General features: G+C 34.9%; 1 protein-coding gene and 1 long non-coding RNA gene across 2 annotated transcripts; both read right to left on the reverse strand.

Annotated features, from left to right (window-relative positions):
* Positions 1–10,603: 10,603 nt before the first annotated feature.
* On the reverse strand, positions 10,604–11,209 carry LOC122021200 (auxin-responsive protein SAUR36-like). Its single transcript, XM_042579287.1, has one exon. The coding sequence runs from the start codon at positions 11,182–11,184 to the stop codon at positions 10,705–10,707; it is 480 nt and encodes a 159-aa protein (XP_042435221.1). The 5' UTR covers positions 11,185–11,209; the 3' UTR covers positions 10,604–10,704.
* A 1,917-nt stretch (positions 11,210–13,126) lies between these two features.
* LOC122018624 lies at positions 13,127–16,484 on the reverse strand. The gene is made up of 3 exons (XR_006121842.1): positions 15,710–16,484; positions 13,436–13,647; positions 13,127–13,349 (listed from the first exon to the last, which is right to left on the reverse strand). It is a non-coding gene; the product is annotated as an uncharacterized LOC122018624 (long non-coding RNA).
* Positions 16,485–16,578: the final 94 nt, after the last annotated feature.

The raw sequence follows: 16,578 nt of genomic DNA on the forward strand, positions 1-16,578 counted from the left end.
CCTTCTTTCCGAAAATCTCGGAAAGAAGCTTTGCGTACAATATGTAAGATAATAACACCCTACTATCTTGTAAGAGTTTAAATACAATGCAAGTTTAAATAAATGTACCGACAATAATAAAAGACGAAGTTTGGTCGACACTTCTGAATGGAACAGCTTGCGAGTTGTAGAGCAGTAGCACGATCAGCAGAAGCTCGGACAGATATGAATTTCGAACCAAACAACATTACTCAGCCTTGGACCTTGAGCTCTCTTTTATAAGACCCGTCGACGTTCGGTCGACCGATCCCTGGGTTCGGTCGACCGAACCAGCTCCCTTCCAACTTCACTGAGATCTGATGCTGATTCGATCTTCGGCATTAATTGATCATTAAGGGTTCGGTCGACCGAACAATATCCTTCCCTGTTCATCGAGATTTGCTGAGATGTGCACTAATGTCGCATTGATGAGATGATTTGTTTGGTCGACCAATCTACCCATTCGGTCGATCGATCAGCGTTGTTTCTTTCTCTGCTTCTAATCGATCTGAACTATGCTGAGTCATCAGGGCTCGGTCGACTAATCATATGGTTTGATTAACCGATCAATCTTTGACCGAACTCCGTTTTAGTCTGAACTTGTATCTGCTCTGAGTTAGCCTTATTCGGTCGATCGATCCTCCAGTTTGGTCGACCGATCAGGCCGAACCTGCAAAACAGTGTTAGATAATAATCCTGCAAAACAGATGTTAGCACAGAAATAATACATCTAATGCATGAGTAAAAATAGACAGTTTAATTGTCTTGATCTCAACTTAGAAACCTTCTCGATTTTTCAGTTGGATCAGCGACCTTAGGTTGTTCTCTTCCGGACCCCGACCTCACTATCACTCCTCTAGTTGTTTACCTCAACTTACCCCCCAAACATTGATCCTCCAGATTTGTTTGGACTTTTCTGCTCAGTGTCTGATCACCTGATCCACTAAGGCTTTTCCTGCAATATTACATTAGCCAGCAGTAATAATAATAATACAGAATGCTATGGTAAAACTAAACTTAGAATCATCAAGATCCGCTCGTCCGGTCGACCGAGCGAGTTCACTCATCCAAGACTTCTCGCTACCTAAGGTTATCTCCCCTTAGAATTTTCACCATCTAGCTTCACTTACTAAAACCTAAGGTTACCACCCCCTAGGATATTCTCCACCTGCTTCACTCACCAAGACTCAGTATTCGACTGCCCAGGGATCAAGTCCTCCAGACCTATCCACCTGGCTTTCATGATCTAACGAGATTTTCCTTGCCTCAATATTTAGTTACCTAGGGATCAGGTCCTCCAGACCTATTGAATCCACCTGGCTTCCACGATATACCGATATTTTCCTTGCCTAGTCTACAACTAAGGCTTCTTTTGCCTAACAGCAGTTAGGACTAGTCATTTGATTGACTTTCCACCCTTGTCTAGCCATGACTAGGACTTCCTATGATCAAGCTCTATTAAACATATTTGTCGAACATTAAAATCTTGGAGGTCGATTGTACTAACAGAATGTTGTTGTTGTAGTTCAAGAACATTTTCTAAACTGATAAGTAAGTCGGTGATTGTATTTAATTGGGGATGATTATTGTGAAAATCATCTTGATGAGTGGAGCTAAAATAATACTTATGTTGATAAAGATCAGTAGTATAAATTTGTTAGCTATGGAAAGGTAGGGCTAGAGACAAGTACTCAAGTTTAGGATGAGTAGATCTGGTTGTCATTCATTGTAGTCTACATCATTCTTTAGGCTATAATACCAAATTTTTAGGGGTATGCTTCTGTTAGAATTTTTATGATGTAAGGTTGTATTTTTGTGGTTTTACTAAAATAGTGTATGTTTTGGTTATTTTGTTGCTTGTGGATGAGTTGAGGTGCTCAGGAGTTTAATTTAAGGTAATTAAGATTTGTTTCTAGTTGTTGAAAAAGAGATACTAGGTCAAGAGATAGGTTATCTTATTTTTCTATCCTAATTCTTAATTGGTTTTCTTCCAATGAGCCTCACTTGTAAAGGATCACATAGAGAACCAATGCCCCGACTTTGTTCAGGAATCCAGGTAGTATACCTTCCTTAGCCTACACAGGACTTAATTGGACAGAATTCTGCTATTCCTTATATAGTTCTGCTTGACATCCTCCGACTTCATTAGTGTCCATCTTGATCAAGTGTCTAGCAGGTTCAATTTTAAGTTAATCCATTTTGCTGGAGAACTATCAAACGTGCAGATAATGAACATTTTTTCTTCTTCTAAGGCAAGAGAGATAATAGTATCCAATTTCTTTCAAAAAGTCTTTACTGAGTATGGGTCATGCACCCAGAGTTTGTAAAGGAAACCATAGTCCATCAAAGTAAAGGTGCTATATTTCCTATGTAGGAGGTGACAGTATAAGCTTCAAAGTCAATGTTGGCTTTCCGAAATGAATAAAGTAGCTGACATTGACATCTATATTTGGCAGAATCAAGACCAGCTGAGCTTAACTTTTGGCATTTAAATTTTGGATTGAATTCATCTTCATAAACAATAGTCATCCCTGGGGTAGGACTTTTGTGGAAGGCTTTGAGTCCTTCACATAACTTTAGAAAAGTTTGAAACATAGAGTATTCTGTTAAACTGTGAGCATATGAAGTAATGTCAGCTAGTATTGTATTTGGGAAGCCCAATAAGTGGGCTTCAGAAGCTCTTTGTTTAGCTATAGAAGTAGCTCATCCTTTGAGCTTGGCCAAAGATAAATAGTTGGGCCTATGGGGCTGGCTTGAAGAGGATGAAGGTGACTTTGGAGCAAGTTCATTAGAAAGTATTTGAACATATGACTTGTTGTGTGAAACAGTGGCTGGTGGACCAAACTTGAGTAAATTACTTATGTAAATTTTTGAACCAAGTTGGGTCCTGGTAGCATCAAGGGCTTCGTCAAGAGAATAAAACCTTTGAAATAAGGGTGTTCACAATCTTAAATGGGTAAGTTTGTTTCTTCCCAAATAGAGTAAACCCCGGCTTATGTTCCATAAAAAATAACATAGAAGGAGAATCTTTTACCTACTGATTTTTGTAGTGTTGTGAGAAAGTAATTGGATAATATATTGATTACAACAATTTTATAAACAGAACTACATGGAATGGTAGAGATATTCCAAATATTATCAATTATGCAATTTTATATATGATCTAATTTGTCTTTGGCTAAGCAGTGAAATTGATCTTCATACTGTGTAAATTGTTGTAAATCTTGATTACAAAACTTTATAGTTTTAGTGGCAAAAGTACATACTTTCTTAGGTCTGTCTAAATTCCTGTTAGATCAAAGACATTAGTATAATAAGCGGGATAAAGTATTTGCTAATGAATTATTAATTCTTTTAACATGTTCCCACTGAATTCGTAACCCTTTATTAATAATACTATTTATAAATTTGAGTCATCATTTAGTGTTTAATCCTTTTCCTAAGCCCTTTATTTGTTGAATATACTTTACTATTGCTTCACAATCTATACAGATAGTAATTTCTTGTTTGTTGCGTATGAATAGTCGAAAAGCTTCTAAACAATAAATAATGGCTAGAATTTCATAATAAGTAAAGTTAAATGACCTTTTTCTTTATATTTATCAGAGACATATCTATATAAGGATTCATAATCTTTAGGGTTATATTTAGAAGTTTTGTGAAATAAAATACCTCCCCAACTAATTTCGCAACCATCCGTTTTGATAGCTAAATAATAAGAATTTAATTGTAAGGTTAACATTGGAATAGTGATGACTAAATCTTTAATTTGTATGACGAGAGTTATATCTTGTTGGTTGAAGTATTTTTTTTTTTTTGTCCTCTTAAAGAAATTTTATTATATAAGGAGTCATTAATTTTCCCAATATCTTTTAAGTAAGGACAAGCATAATTAAGAAAATCTAGGAAGACTTGCAAAGTTTTAGTACCTTCCATTTTATCAGAAAAATAAGAATTTTAGAAGATATATGTGGTTGGAGGACTATTTTGCCTTGTCCAATTTCTGCTCCTAGAAAATTAATATGTATAGTAGCTAATTATATTTTGTTTTGAGAAATAACTAACTCATGTTGTTCAACTAGGTTGAAGATAATATGTAGATGAGCAAAATGTTCAGACTTAGTCATTAATATAAACACACGTAACTATAGAGATATTTCTAAAAATGTTATCCATTTTTCTTTGGAAGATTTGGGGGGGGGGGGGGGGCCTTTTAAACCAAAAGACATTACAAGCCATTCAAAATGTTCTATGAGGCAAGAAAAGACAATCCATTTTATGGATTTTGGGTGCATATTTACTTGCTAGAATCCAGATTTCATATTAAATTTGGAGTTTCATTTAGAATTTAGAATTTTATTCAGGGGTTGATCTTTATCAAGGATTTTATAGCCATCTTCTTGGCAGTTATCATTTAAATGTTTATAATTAAAAACCATCCATGATTGACCATGTTTCTCTTTAGCTCCTTTATTAACTATAAAGGTTGTACTTCTATGTCTAGACGTAGATCGTTGTATAATGCCTAAACTTAATAATTATTTAATATACATTGTACATTCTTCTGTTTTCCAATTTGTATATTGTAAGTCTTGGGCTTTAATAGTGAGATATGGGTTAATGATTCCTAGATTGCAGTAGATTTTATCCCTATCCCAATATTTTGTAGGATTATGACTAATAATTTCAAGTGTTTCAAGTTTAGATATTAAAAAGTCTAAATCTGATTGATTGGTATTTATTGCCTAAAGTAATTGTTGAGGAAATAATAAGACCTGTGGTACAGTCCAAGTTGGATGGAGATGGTTTGTAGAAGAGTTTAAATAGCCAAGTAATTCTAGTTTTTCTAGTATTCTTGTAAAGCTAGGTCACAAGTCTGATTGACTGGGTTACTTGTCGGGTCATAGGCTATTTAGCAAGCATGTTTAGTAGAACATTGACAGTAGTCTAGGGTTATAGTATCATCGATAGAAGTCTTATTTGTATTTGAAGAATGGACAATAGATGAATAATTAGATACTATAGGTGTGGAAAAGAAAATGACATAATCTTTTGTAAGAAGAAAAGCCCTATTTGGGGCTAGAAGAAAATTAAGTCTTAAGATTAAGTGAATATTAGTATGAAGTAATGGTTTAACCTAAAGTTTAGAAAATGATAGGGGAGTGCTATATGTTCCACAATTATTGTAAAACTGAAGATGGATATTGGTAATAAATTATGTGCAGGATAATTGTTGGCCATCAAACTGAGTACTGACTAATGATTGTGATGTAGTTTTTATAAGAGTTTTTGGTATAACAAGAAGGGGAGCCTTGGCGTAATGGTAAAGTTGTTGCTATGTGGTCAAAAGGTCACAGATTTGAATCCTGAAAATAGTCTCTTGCAAAAAAAAAAATAGGATAATGCTGCATACAATGAATCCTTCCCCATATGGCGAGAGCTTCGTGTATCAGGTTTTCCTTTTTTGGTATAACAGAAAGAAGAGTAACTTCATCAATAGTGGAGTTAGTAGCTCTGTTAACAAAAAGACATGTAATATAAATTCATGACCATGGATACTGAAAATACATTAACTCTAATATCTAAAGTTTTTTCAGTATTACAAATACTAGAGGCTTTAATAAAAACCAAGTCCGTATCAGGGGGAGTGTTTGGGAGTTGAATTCCTTTACCTTTGTCTATAGTTTATGGAGGTGAAGCAATGATATCGTGTAGTTCATTTTCCATTAGATTAATATGGATTTCTAGCACAAATACCCGAGTTTCTAGTAGAAGATTACGAGTATTTCCTCTAGCTGGAGGGCTTGTTGGGATAGTGATGAAGAAGAATTGTTGAAGGCAAAGAATGCAAGCCTGTTTTTGACAGAGCTTGCAAGTGCCACGTGTATCTATAGCTATATAATAATTAGAGAGAAAAGAAGGGATTTTATGAGTCCCTATTTTTAAAAGCCAGTCATGCTGACAATCACCCATATTAAAATGTCCATCTACAAGTGACTTAAATGTCGAATTAAGTTGGGTCAACATAAGATTCATATCGGGAAACTCCTCCCATTGAAAAGTGAGTTCATCTAGATCTTGTAGTATATATTCCTTATAATTAGGAATGTCAGGATACTGATAAGGATTAGGAGTATTTAGGAAATAATTTATTAACCTATAATTAGAAGTAGGTGGTAGTTTTTTAATATTGTCAACTGAGATAATTGAATAAATAGAGGAAGTATTTGAAACAACGGATTAGATTTCAACTAAGTCAAGATTGGTACAAATAACTAATTTGGCTTCCCTAGGATATAGATTTTTTTTATTGGGACACGTCGAAGATAAGTGACTAGGTTCATTGGAGGAAAAACATGTAATAGTATTCCCATAAGTTATCTTACGTTTGAAATTTTGTACATGGCTATCCTTATTTAAATATGGTTTCTTTTCTTTGCTTTTTCTTACATAATATGTTTTCCTTGGCTTAATATATTTTTGGTTTTGGTACAAGTTGTCGAGATCGAATAGAAGGAGGTAGATAATTATTGCGTTGATTAGTCTAAGGAAGGTCATATTGTTGGGGAGTATAAATTTAGCTACATAACCCATATTGTTAGGTTTTAAGTTGCTTCTATATATGTATATATGTATATTTTTCTTTAAGTACTGAAATAATGTGTTGAATACAGACTCCTATATTGTCATATTATGATGCTACTTTCATGTTGGTCCAACCTTTATGTATTTCTTTTCCCAAATCTCTAAGAAATTTACTAAATAATGTTTCTCCTAATTTAGGATTACAATAATTTTGTGAGACCACAATTAATGTTAGGAAGTCATTACAAAAAGACTTTAATTATTTAGTTCCAATTAAATAGTTGAAATTGTTCTAAGTCTCTCATGGCTTCACGTTGTCTTATATCTAATCCTTTATTTGTATCTTGGGTTGTAAATAACCTATGAATAGTTTAATAAAAATTAAGGTTGTTATTTCCTTGTGAGGCTATTCGTGATATTTCGTTAGGATAATTGGTTTTATAGGCTTCCCATGCTACTTGGGCTACATCGTCTAAGTAATTTTCTCTGACTCGTATCATGGCGTTGCCAAATTCTATGTCTAGTTCATGTTTGGCTTGATAGTCTCGCTTAACAGAGATGATCAATTGCTCTAAGTAGGTATCATACATTTAAGGGTCATTACATTCGCCAATGTTTAATAAGACTGAATTTTTTTCCAAAATAAGTAATTTCAGGAGGTCTTCGTTTGCCTATAGTTCGAAGTAAATGATTATTATTTGTATATGAAGTAATTCTTGTTCATGGGGGATGATGTTCGCTATAATCCATAGTTCTCATGGAACTTTTTGAATAACCTACTTGTAATGGTTATAGTCAAGTACTAGTACCGCTAGATGCAGTAGGATTTATAAGATTAACTTCTGTAATTATTTTGTGTGCAATAATATTGGAGTCATCATTAAAGTATAATGTCCAATTTGGTTCTAACTTTTGGTGTATTTTGACAAAAACTTCTAATTCCAATAGCTCCTCGAGAGTAAAGTATTGGGCAATTTCAGCTGGCATGTATACAAATTCATCTAAGTCATCAAATAAATTATTATGTGCGTTTTGTGAGGTTTCAGTATTTAAGATAAGGATATATTCAAGATTCATTAAATTCAAGTTATGATTATCAGGTTCATCATGATCTTCTTGTGATGTGGAGGGTTTATAATTGTGAACTCTCATGTCTATCTTTATAAATAATATATTCCATTGGTTGCAAAGTCTGTGATTTAATACTAAGATATAGAATCAGAGTCAAATCTAATCTTGCTAGTATGTCAGAAGAAAAGTCTTTTTGTTTGAGGAAATAAAGACCTCATGTAGTAAGAGTATCAATAAATACTATTTAATTGTACTTTAAAACTATTATAGATATTGGTCATTGTTTTCCCTAGGAAAATTATATCAACTTGTATATTATGTTTTTGAAAGTCTCCATAGCTTGTTGCTTGGACAGAGATTTTAATATGTTCAATAAAATCCATAACAGTCATGTTGAAGTTTGGGCAGAAATAAGTAATCCCTAGATTACTATTCATATCTACTTTAATTAAACTAATAACTGCTTTGTCATTATATGAAAACTGACAATCATACATAACTAAAAAGACTTTAGTTCCTATACTTTTCCTTGTGAGTCCATGAAGGCCAAACACAATTAGTCCTAAATGGATATAATTATATTTGCATTGTAAGAGTGTTATTGTTGATTCTTCAGTCATGAGGGTAAATCTTTTTTCTCCTCCATCAAGTAGATGATGAGGTTGTGTTCTGTGATGCCTATATAGTGTCGTTGAAAAGGATAAAAGTCCTTGATTATGTAAATATCATAGCTTTATGGAATTCAATTGTTCATTTGAAAAAGTAACTAAATTTTGTTCTATATCTATTGATTCTTCCAACTGGTATGTTAAAGTACTATTTCTTCTTCTGGGTATAATGTTTGTCTATCCTCGTAAAGTTTAGGAAGGCCCTACAAAAGACTTAGTTTGAGTTCTTGTGTGACTTATTAGATTCACTGGAATTTCCTTCAATATAAGTAAGAAACTTGTACGTACTAGGTAGTTGTCTGGGAATTATTTTTCTATGGTAAAGTTTGCTAAGATCTTTATTTAGGTTCCCTAAGGCTTCTTTGATATTAGTTGCTTGTGCATTCTTATGGAAGTGACTTTCTATTGTTATTAATTAGTTTTTTTAGTATAGTAAGATGATAGTGTAATGAAGTATGCAAAACTAATATAGTATTATTTTATTGAACTAATACTTGGTCTCCAAGACCAATGAACTTAAGGTTACAATATTCATTTTCTTTTGTTTTAGTAAATTGTTTGGAGAATTCAAGTGCTTCTTCATAATGAGTATTTTTATACTGCAACCTATTCATTTAAGTTTTATTTCTTCTAAGGTTTTATGTATAAGTGTGAATTCCTAGTTAATTTGGTTCTTATAAGTGAGTAATATTTCTTATAAGTGACTAGATAAGGTTTCACTGTAATGAGAAGGAGGTCGAGTAATTTTATTGTTTAAGGTGTCTTGTAAAGATTTTAGAAAATCAAGATTTTGTCTTTGGGTAGCTAGGAGTTGATTTTGATGTTCCTAAGTTAAGACTATTTGGTTAGGAGTTGATTTAGATGTTGTTGTAGTTCAAGAATGTTTCCTGAATTGACCAATAGGTCGGTGATTGTATTTAATTGGGGATAATTATTGTGAAAATGGTGATGATGAGTATAGATAAAATAATACTTCTGTTGAAAATGATCAGTAGTATAAATTTGTTGACTATGGAAAATAGGACTAGAGACAAGTATCATTTATTGTGGTCTACAACAATTTTTAGGCTCATGTTGAAGTTTTTATGATTTAAGGGTGTATTTCCATGGTTTTACTAAAATCATTGTCTGTTTTGGTTGTTTTGAGACTTGTGGATGAGTTGAGATGCTCAAGAGGTTGGTTTGAGGTCGTTAAAAAAGAGATACTATGTCAAGAAATATGTTATCCTATTTTTCTGTCTTAATTCTTAATCGATTTTCTTCTAATGAACCTCACCTGTAAAGGATCTTACATAGAACCAATGTTCCAACTATTGTCCAGGAATCCAAGCAGTACATCTTTCTTTGCACAGAACTTATTTGGCTAGAATTCTGTAATTTTTATATAGTTAGAACAGGATTGATGATGGCTTCCTACACTAGTTACATGTAAAGTTTATGTATTGTCCTCTCGGATGAGTCTAGTGACTAGCGTATGAAGTGTTGTCATCATGAGATCTGGGATTCGAATCTCGACAAAATTAAGATAAATACTTTCCCTATATATTAATCAGTATTCAACTTTTGTCATCATGTATAAGTTCATGTATTTACTATCTTTAGCCCGTAGTTACATGAATTTTTCATGTATTTACTATCTTTAGCAAGCATTTGAGTCGTACTGTAGTTACATGGAAAATTCACGAATTTACTATATTTAGTAATTATTATATTAGTAAGCAATCATATTTCGATTTATATAATTAAATTCCTTTGATATGTATGAAATAATATAAATCATATTTGGCACCAAAATAAATTTTCATAAGTTAAATATAACAAGTCACACTAAATTTAAAATTATTAACTCTAAAACCAACTATATCTTAAACAAATCTAATTTTTCATATCATGAGCAAAGAATATTGATTTCCATACCATATTTTTTGAAGATATTTAGATCATTTTAGGCAAAAAAAAAACATTTCTAAAACATATCTAATAATAATTTTTAGAGTTTTATTAACTTTATAATATAAATAATTCCCTGTTTTGAAATAAATAAATTAATTAATTAAAATTATTGGTGTCCTAAAGAAGGCACAAGTATCTAGCAATTAATGTCAATTAAATTATATGCATGTATGCTATTATCACAACCATCTGAATTTAACTATTCAATTAATTGTATTTGTGTTATTGGCATAATGACCATTTCGATAAATTCATTTTAATAATTTAAAAGATCAAAAAAATATATATTGCGGTATAAGGTCAATTTAAAGTTAGAAAATTAATGATGTTAAGGATTTGGTTTGTAACAGTTCACTCTCTGGCCTTTTTTTTTTATTAAAAGTTGTACAGAGAAAATAAAATTCACTATTTAATTAATTATGCTAGTTTTCCGGCGGTCGCCGGCGGCGATCCTGCTGCTGACGCTCTCGAACTTGGCGGCCTGGCAGGGGAAGGTGATGGCGCCGGAGTGGTGGAAGCCGAACTCCTCCTCCGCCTCCCGCAGCAGCTCCCTGAACAGGGGGTGGTTGAAATAGACGGCCGGCACGACATACCGCCTCGCCCGCTCCCCCTCCTTCTCCGCCACGTACACGGCCAGGTGCCCCTTCGGCGGCGCCCTCCACTCCTCCTCGAGGAGCGGCGCGCGCTCCCCGACTGTTGGGTGGCCGCGCAGGCGGCGCGAGATGCCGCGGGCCCACTCGCACATCCTCCTCGCCGCGGCCGCCGAGGCTTGGCTGACCCGCGAGCGCCGGCGGCCGGAACTGAGGCTGTCGTGCCCGTTGCGGCGGGGGAAGAGGCGGCGCCAAATCCGCACGAGGCGGCGGCCGACGCGGAACCCGCCCCTGTACATCCCTATCGGCGATCCAATTATTTTCCACCCAAATGAGGCGGTATGCGACCGCCCATATAAAGAAAGAGTATGCGACGAGGTGCAAATTGCACGTAAGGACAAGTCTCTCACGTCTCACGAATCCATTAATTGCGTCATTTAGAGCGGAATTAAAAGAAAAGAGAGCCGCAGAATTAATTTATGGATTATGTTGTACGGCCCCACCGCATTTGGAATTCGAACTGTCCGTACGAACCTGCGAAAAGGTGCAGGACGTGTTTACTTGGAAGGAAAGGTGAAGGGAGAGAAAATGAATTATTTGGATTGATAAAATAAATTAAAAAACGAAAAATAGAAGATGACGATCTCTTATTTTTCTGAGAAAGTAAACCGACATTTCATACAGTTTGCTAGCGCAGGTGATTTTATCACAGTTTAGGAGTAAACTCTAACTTAATAGCCAAAATGTTTATCCCTTTCCATATATTATTTAATTATCCAAAATTAAAAGTCATCTGTTCTGATGATAGAAGAGGGGCTTGTACAGGTCAAAGCAAGAAAAAACAATTGACGTGGATGTTAAAGTCAAAGGTGACAAAGAGACATTGGTTGTAGAATGACTGAATGAGTCAGTTATGGTGGGACGGACGATATGTCTGAACGGATCAGTTATGGCCGAGCAGACATCATAAAGTTAAGAGATAAACGGACAGTACAACTCTCACCCCCGTCCCATCTAAGGGGGTGATGTGTCCGTTCAGGAGAGACGTATCCCTCCGACTATAGAAAAGATAAGTAAAGGAAGATGGTGTTGTTAAGCACGACTGAGCGGGGGTATTTCGACTGAGTAGACATCGATTGACCTATAACGGGATCCACCTGCGTATCTCAAATTTTTTTGGAGGTTTGTGTCACTTACAACAGAGCATGTTCCACAGATAAATTATACTTTAGAAGTTTCCAGTATATCGCATTAGATATATGCATGTTTGTTTAAAGAAAGGTATCATAGACACTTTTTAACTTATCTTTTCGTAGGATTTTTAAAAAAACATGTGCAAACTTTGAGATACGTGCACAAACACTACATGATACTATAAAAAGGAATTCCCATCTACAGACGGAGATATATATAACTTTGTTATTTTATACGTTCCTTGCTATAATATTTTTACTATTTTTCATATCGTCAAAAACTAATTTAAGCATCGGAAAATCAATGTCAAAAACTCTTTTCCGACCCAACACTGCCACTTTTGTATTGTAAGACCAAATGAAATCTTCTTCTCATTAAACTTCTAATCATATCCTAAATTTGTCTATCTTCTCTATTTTTGAAAAAAAAATATCATTCATAATTTATCCTTTCCGTATTATTTAGAAAAAACTGTCAGCGATATAGAGATCGAACAAACTACCTTTTACTACCATGAAAAAGTAGACGGATAGGTTTTCTCATATTACGTTTTTTTAAAAATAATAATAAAGATGCAGGCATGCATTGTAATAATTGATAAAGTCCGGGGTAATTAGGTCATTTAAGAAAAAAAGGCACAGTCCAGTTACTTTCGCCCAACTTTAAACTTTAAACCGAAGCAATCCTAAGGATTAAACACGTGCTTCCTCCTTTCCCTTCCCCTTATCTATTCTTACAAGCAAATAAAGATTTTTCTTGATTCCTTTCCTTTTTGTTTTTCTTTCCACTCGAGCAAATGCTTGGAAGATGGAGAGTCCTATCAAAAACTATTTGGATAATATTCCTCACTTATCGTAAATATTTACGAGGGGCGTTTATTGGATTGTGTTAGTTGCACTATTATAATTTAATTGTTCATGGGATTTAATTTTAAATTAAATTAATTTGGTTTACACTTTTTTTACATAACAATATGTGATGGCCATTGTCTGCAGATGTATAAATGGGCATATCACAGTACTGTGATACGATAAAATATCTCTCATAATTTATCTATTTATATTTAGTCGTGAAACCAATGATACTTAATTGTTTGAGGTAAGGGACATCACATTTTACTCCAATAACTGAGCACGAATCGCCAAATTGAATGAATGACAAAGCTTGCTCAAAAAGATGGTTGCAAATTGAAAAACAAGGTTAGGAGTTTAACCACGTAAAGACACTGGCTACGATGACGACCTTGCAGTTCGAACCTCAACGTCATTGCCTGCGCACGATAGTTAACACAAGATGATTCCCAGACAGCATAAAACAAATTGAAAGATCAAGTCAAAGAAACACAAATCACATTACAGGGGATGCTAGTGCCTGTATGAGTGTTGTTTCAAAGACAGGATGGAGAAAAATTAGCCAAGATGCAATCATCATTTCAGGAAGGAATGTGCCTATGAACCTCCGGTTTATCATCAACCTGACTGGCACAAGTTGGCATAGGAGAGAATACTGCGGTAGTATAGCAATTTTTCGCCTTGCGTTACTATGTCAACTGGAAAAGGGAGAGGGCTCTTCACGATGATTTATGTAAAAGTTTTGTTGCCCACATGCGACAAAATGACACTTACGGTAAGTGGTGAATTTGTTGCAGACTTGCTGTCTCAGAAATTTCTAGTTTCAAGAGGCATTTTTACTTTGCCAGACAAAAAATCATTTATAACAAATAGAACCCTTGCAAGTTAAAAGTGTTTGCCCATTAATCAGCATTGTGAGTTCTAGAAAGAACTATATTATACAAACAAAAACCGAGCAAGCGAACAGCATGCTACGATGATTATGGATGCAACAACTGGAGTGAAATAAAGTAGTTCCAGGTAATTTCAATTAGCTGCAATGCACTTATTCAGTTAACTTTATTTATAAACAGCTAATTAGGCGCCATTGCAATGACACAAGCTTTAAAAAAAAACAAATTTAGTAGAGACTTGAGATGATGTGCAGTATCCTCTAATGAAAACATCATGAATGGAGCCTAATTCCATAATTGCTATTGCCAGAAGTAACTAGCCTCAGTTAGCAGACATTGAAGAGATCAGATCCCTGAAAAGTTAAACTATACATGGCTGAAGAGACACATGGAAGCTAATATTACCCTATGAAGGGGGGAAACAATCTGCCAATCTGGTTTTATCAACGGCGTTAATAAAACCGGTCTAAATCCAAGTAAAACCCAATTTTTAATGGTTTCAGATCTGGAAAATTGTGCTGCTGTGAATGAAGATGAAGACTGAGGCTGTGAAATTTGTGATGTCTTGAAATTGCATTAACTTCTTAGATAAAGTAACCTGAATGCTCTAATAAACCTGAAGCTCAAGACTCTAGTCATGTTGGTGCCCTGGACGATCTAGTAGTAGTTGAAAATTTGATTTTTGAACTAAAAACTATTCTCCAACATGAGTTTTGTTGTTATATAATATTAAGGGTATAGTATATAATTGGTCACTGATCATCATAATAGCTTTTGAAATAAGTGGTTAGTCCATCAACTTTAACATAGTAATAGACTACCATTTGAGATAAGTGGTGGAGCCCATCAACTTTAACATAGTCCCAGACATAGTATGAGTAGAAGAGTCAAGGTAATCTTGTCCGTGTCAAATATATATATAATCTCGGCAATTCAAGTGTTGGGTTTATGTCCCTCAAATGAAGTAGATCCACTCACACATGAAGGGGAAGTATCAATGGTGTAAATATATAGTTAGTCCCTTACCTGCTAAAGTTTTGAAAAAGACAGTTACACACCCAAAAAAAACATTGGTATGTGCACTCAAACAACAGGTTAAGATTATTAGCCACTGAGCAAGCAGTTTGCTTGCAGAGGCTTATTATCAAATACCAACTCCCACCAAAAATCTTTTTAAAGTTAAAGAATGACCGATATGCAACCATAACCAAACTAAAAGATCAATTTGAAAAGTTTAGACCTTTAGGAAGTAATTTAATTCATGCTTTCAAGAGCAGTAGCTTATTCTTTTATCTTGTTCGTTTTTTTTTACAATTATAAATTAAGATCAGCTCAACAACCTCTTGCTGACTTAAATTTGGATCAATAATCACTCTGAGCATAGCAGAATTGCTCACTCAAGGCTTGATATTCAAGTAGGGAAATCATACAATAACAGGGCAGTTGAGCAAATAGTTGGCATGTGAAACTACACATACCCTGATTTCTCTAAGAGCACCTCTTCCATTCCTGACCACAAAACTATTCTGTTAGTGGATCTGCTTAAGATGTAACCATGCATCTAAGCTGTGAAATTTGGAGAAAAGTGATTCCAACTAACAGTCAAAGACTATGTTTAGTTATACGTCAGAAGGCAATCAAACTTTCTGGAAGAGTAAACTCCAACTGAAACTGACCACCATATAAAACAGTCAACAGTATAAAGGCTCACTACTCAACAAAAGAGTGTGCTCAAATTGAGCACTTCGTTTACCATCTGCAGTAACTGCAGTCCATCCATCTGCCATAACAGATCACGCCAGACTCATGAAGATAATAACACTCCAACAATATAAACAAAATGATGAAAATAAACACAGAAATGCTGATCAACTCAAAACAATTACCTGCATTGATCATTGGTTATATTGTAAATGTCTGCCCGGCTTTCATGATACCAACAGCTTTATGTCCTTTGCAGGTGTCAAGGCAGCAATTCCATGAATAGAAACTTGATTAAAATGCATTGTTGAGGTTCTTAGCACAGGTCTAGACATCTTGTACGCCATCAGTAACATTAGATATCGAATAGCATAACCAAGTCCATGCACCTCATTTGTAAAAAGTTGTTCTTTTCAACATGCAAGAAGATGGACATGAATTCCGCATCAGATCCCAAAAGAAAAAAAAAATGAAATGGAGTTCAGATGTTTAATTCCAACAAAGAGTACGAAGACTGGACTTTGACATAGGAAGGATTACAATAAAATATTAAGATTCCTACTGCATTCAAAGTCAACACATATTTAGTTCAGAAACTAATTTAGAATGAAGATTTTTTCTGTCAAGAAACTTCCGGACTTGCGCAATCAACAACACAGGAAAACCTGGATTAGAAACCGAATGAACTACTGTTGTCGGAGCTGGGAAAGGAATAGGGAAACGGAAGGGAGGGCAGAGGAGGTAGCTGACCGGGGTATTCGGAGACGAATTAGAAGCTCTCGGGGAAGGGACGACCAGATCGACAGATGGACTAGGGTTTTGGCGAATGATTCCCAGGAGAAGCCCTTTGGAACAGTGAGCATTTACCTTCGATTTTACTGAGATTCGAACCCAGATTTCACGGTGGGTGCTAGCCACTAGACCGTTAGAAGGAGAATTTTTTTCCATATCATGACAATTTGGCAAGTAGTTAACAGGGGTGTTTTTGAGAAATCTCAAAGATAGGGGTTTCTTTCGGATAATGACCATAAGGCGATTCTTGCCACCGCCCCTG

The sequence above is a fragment of the Zingiber officinale genome, chromosome 9A, assembly GCF_018446385.1.
Source record: "Zingiber officinale cultivar Zhangliang chromosome 9A, Zo_v1.1, whole genome shotgun sequence".
In the NCBI taxonomy this organism is placed as follows: domain Eukaryota; kingdom Viridiplantae; phylum Streptophyta; class Magnoliopsida; order Zingiberales; family Zingiberaceae; genus Zingiber; species Zingiber officinale.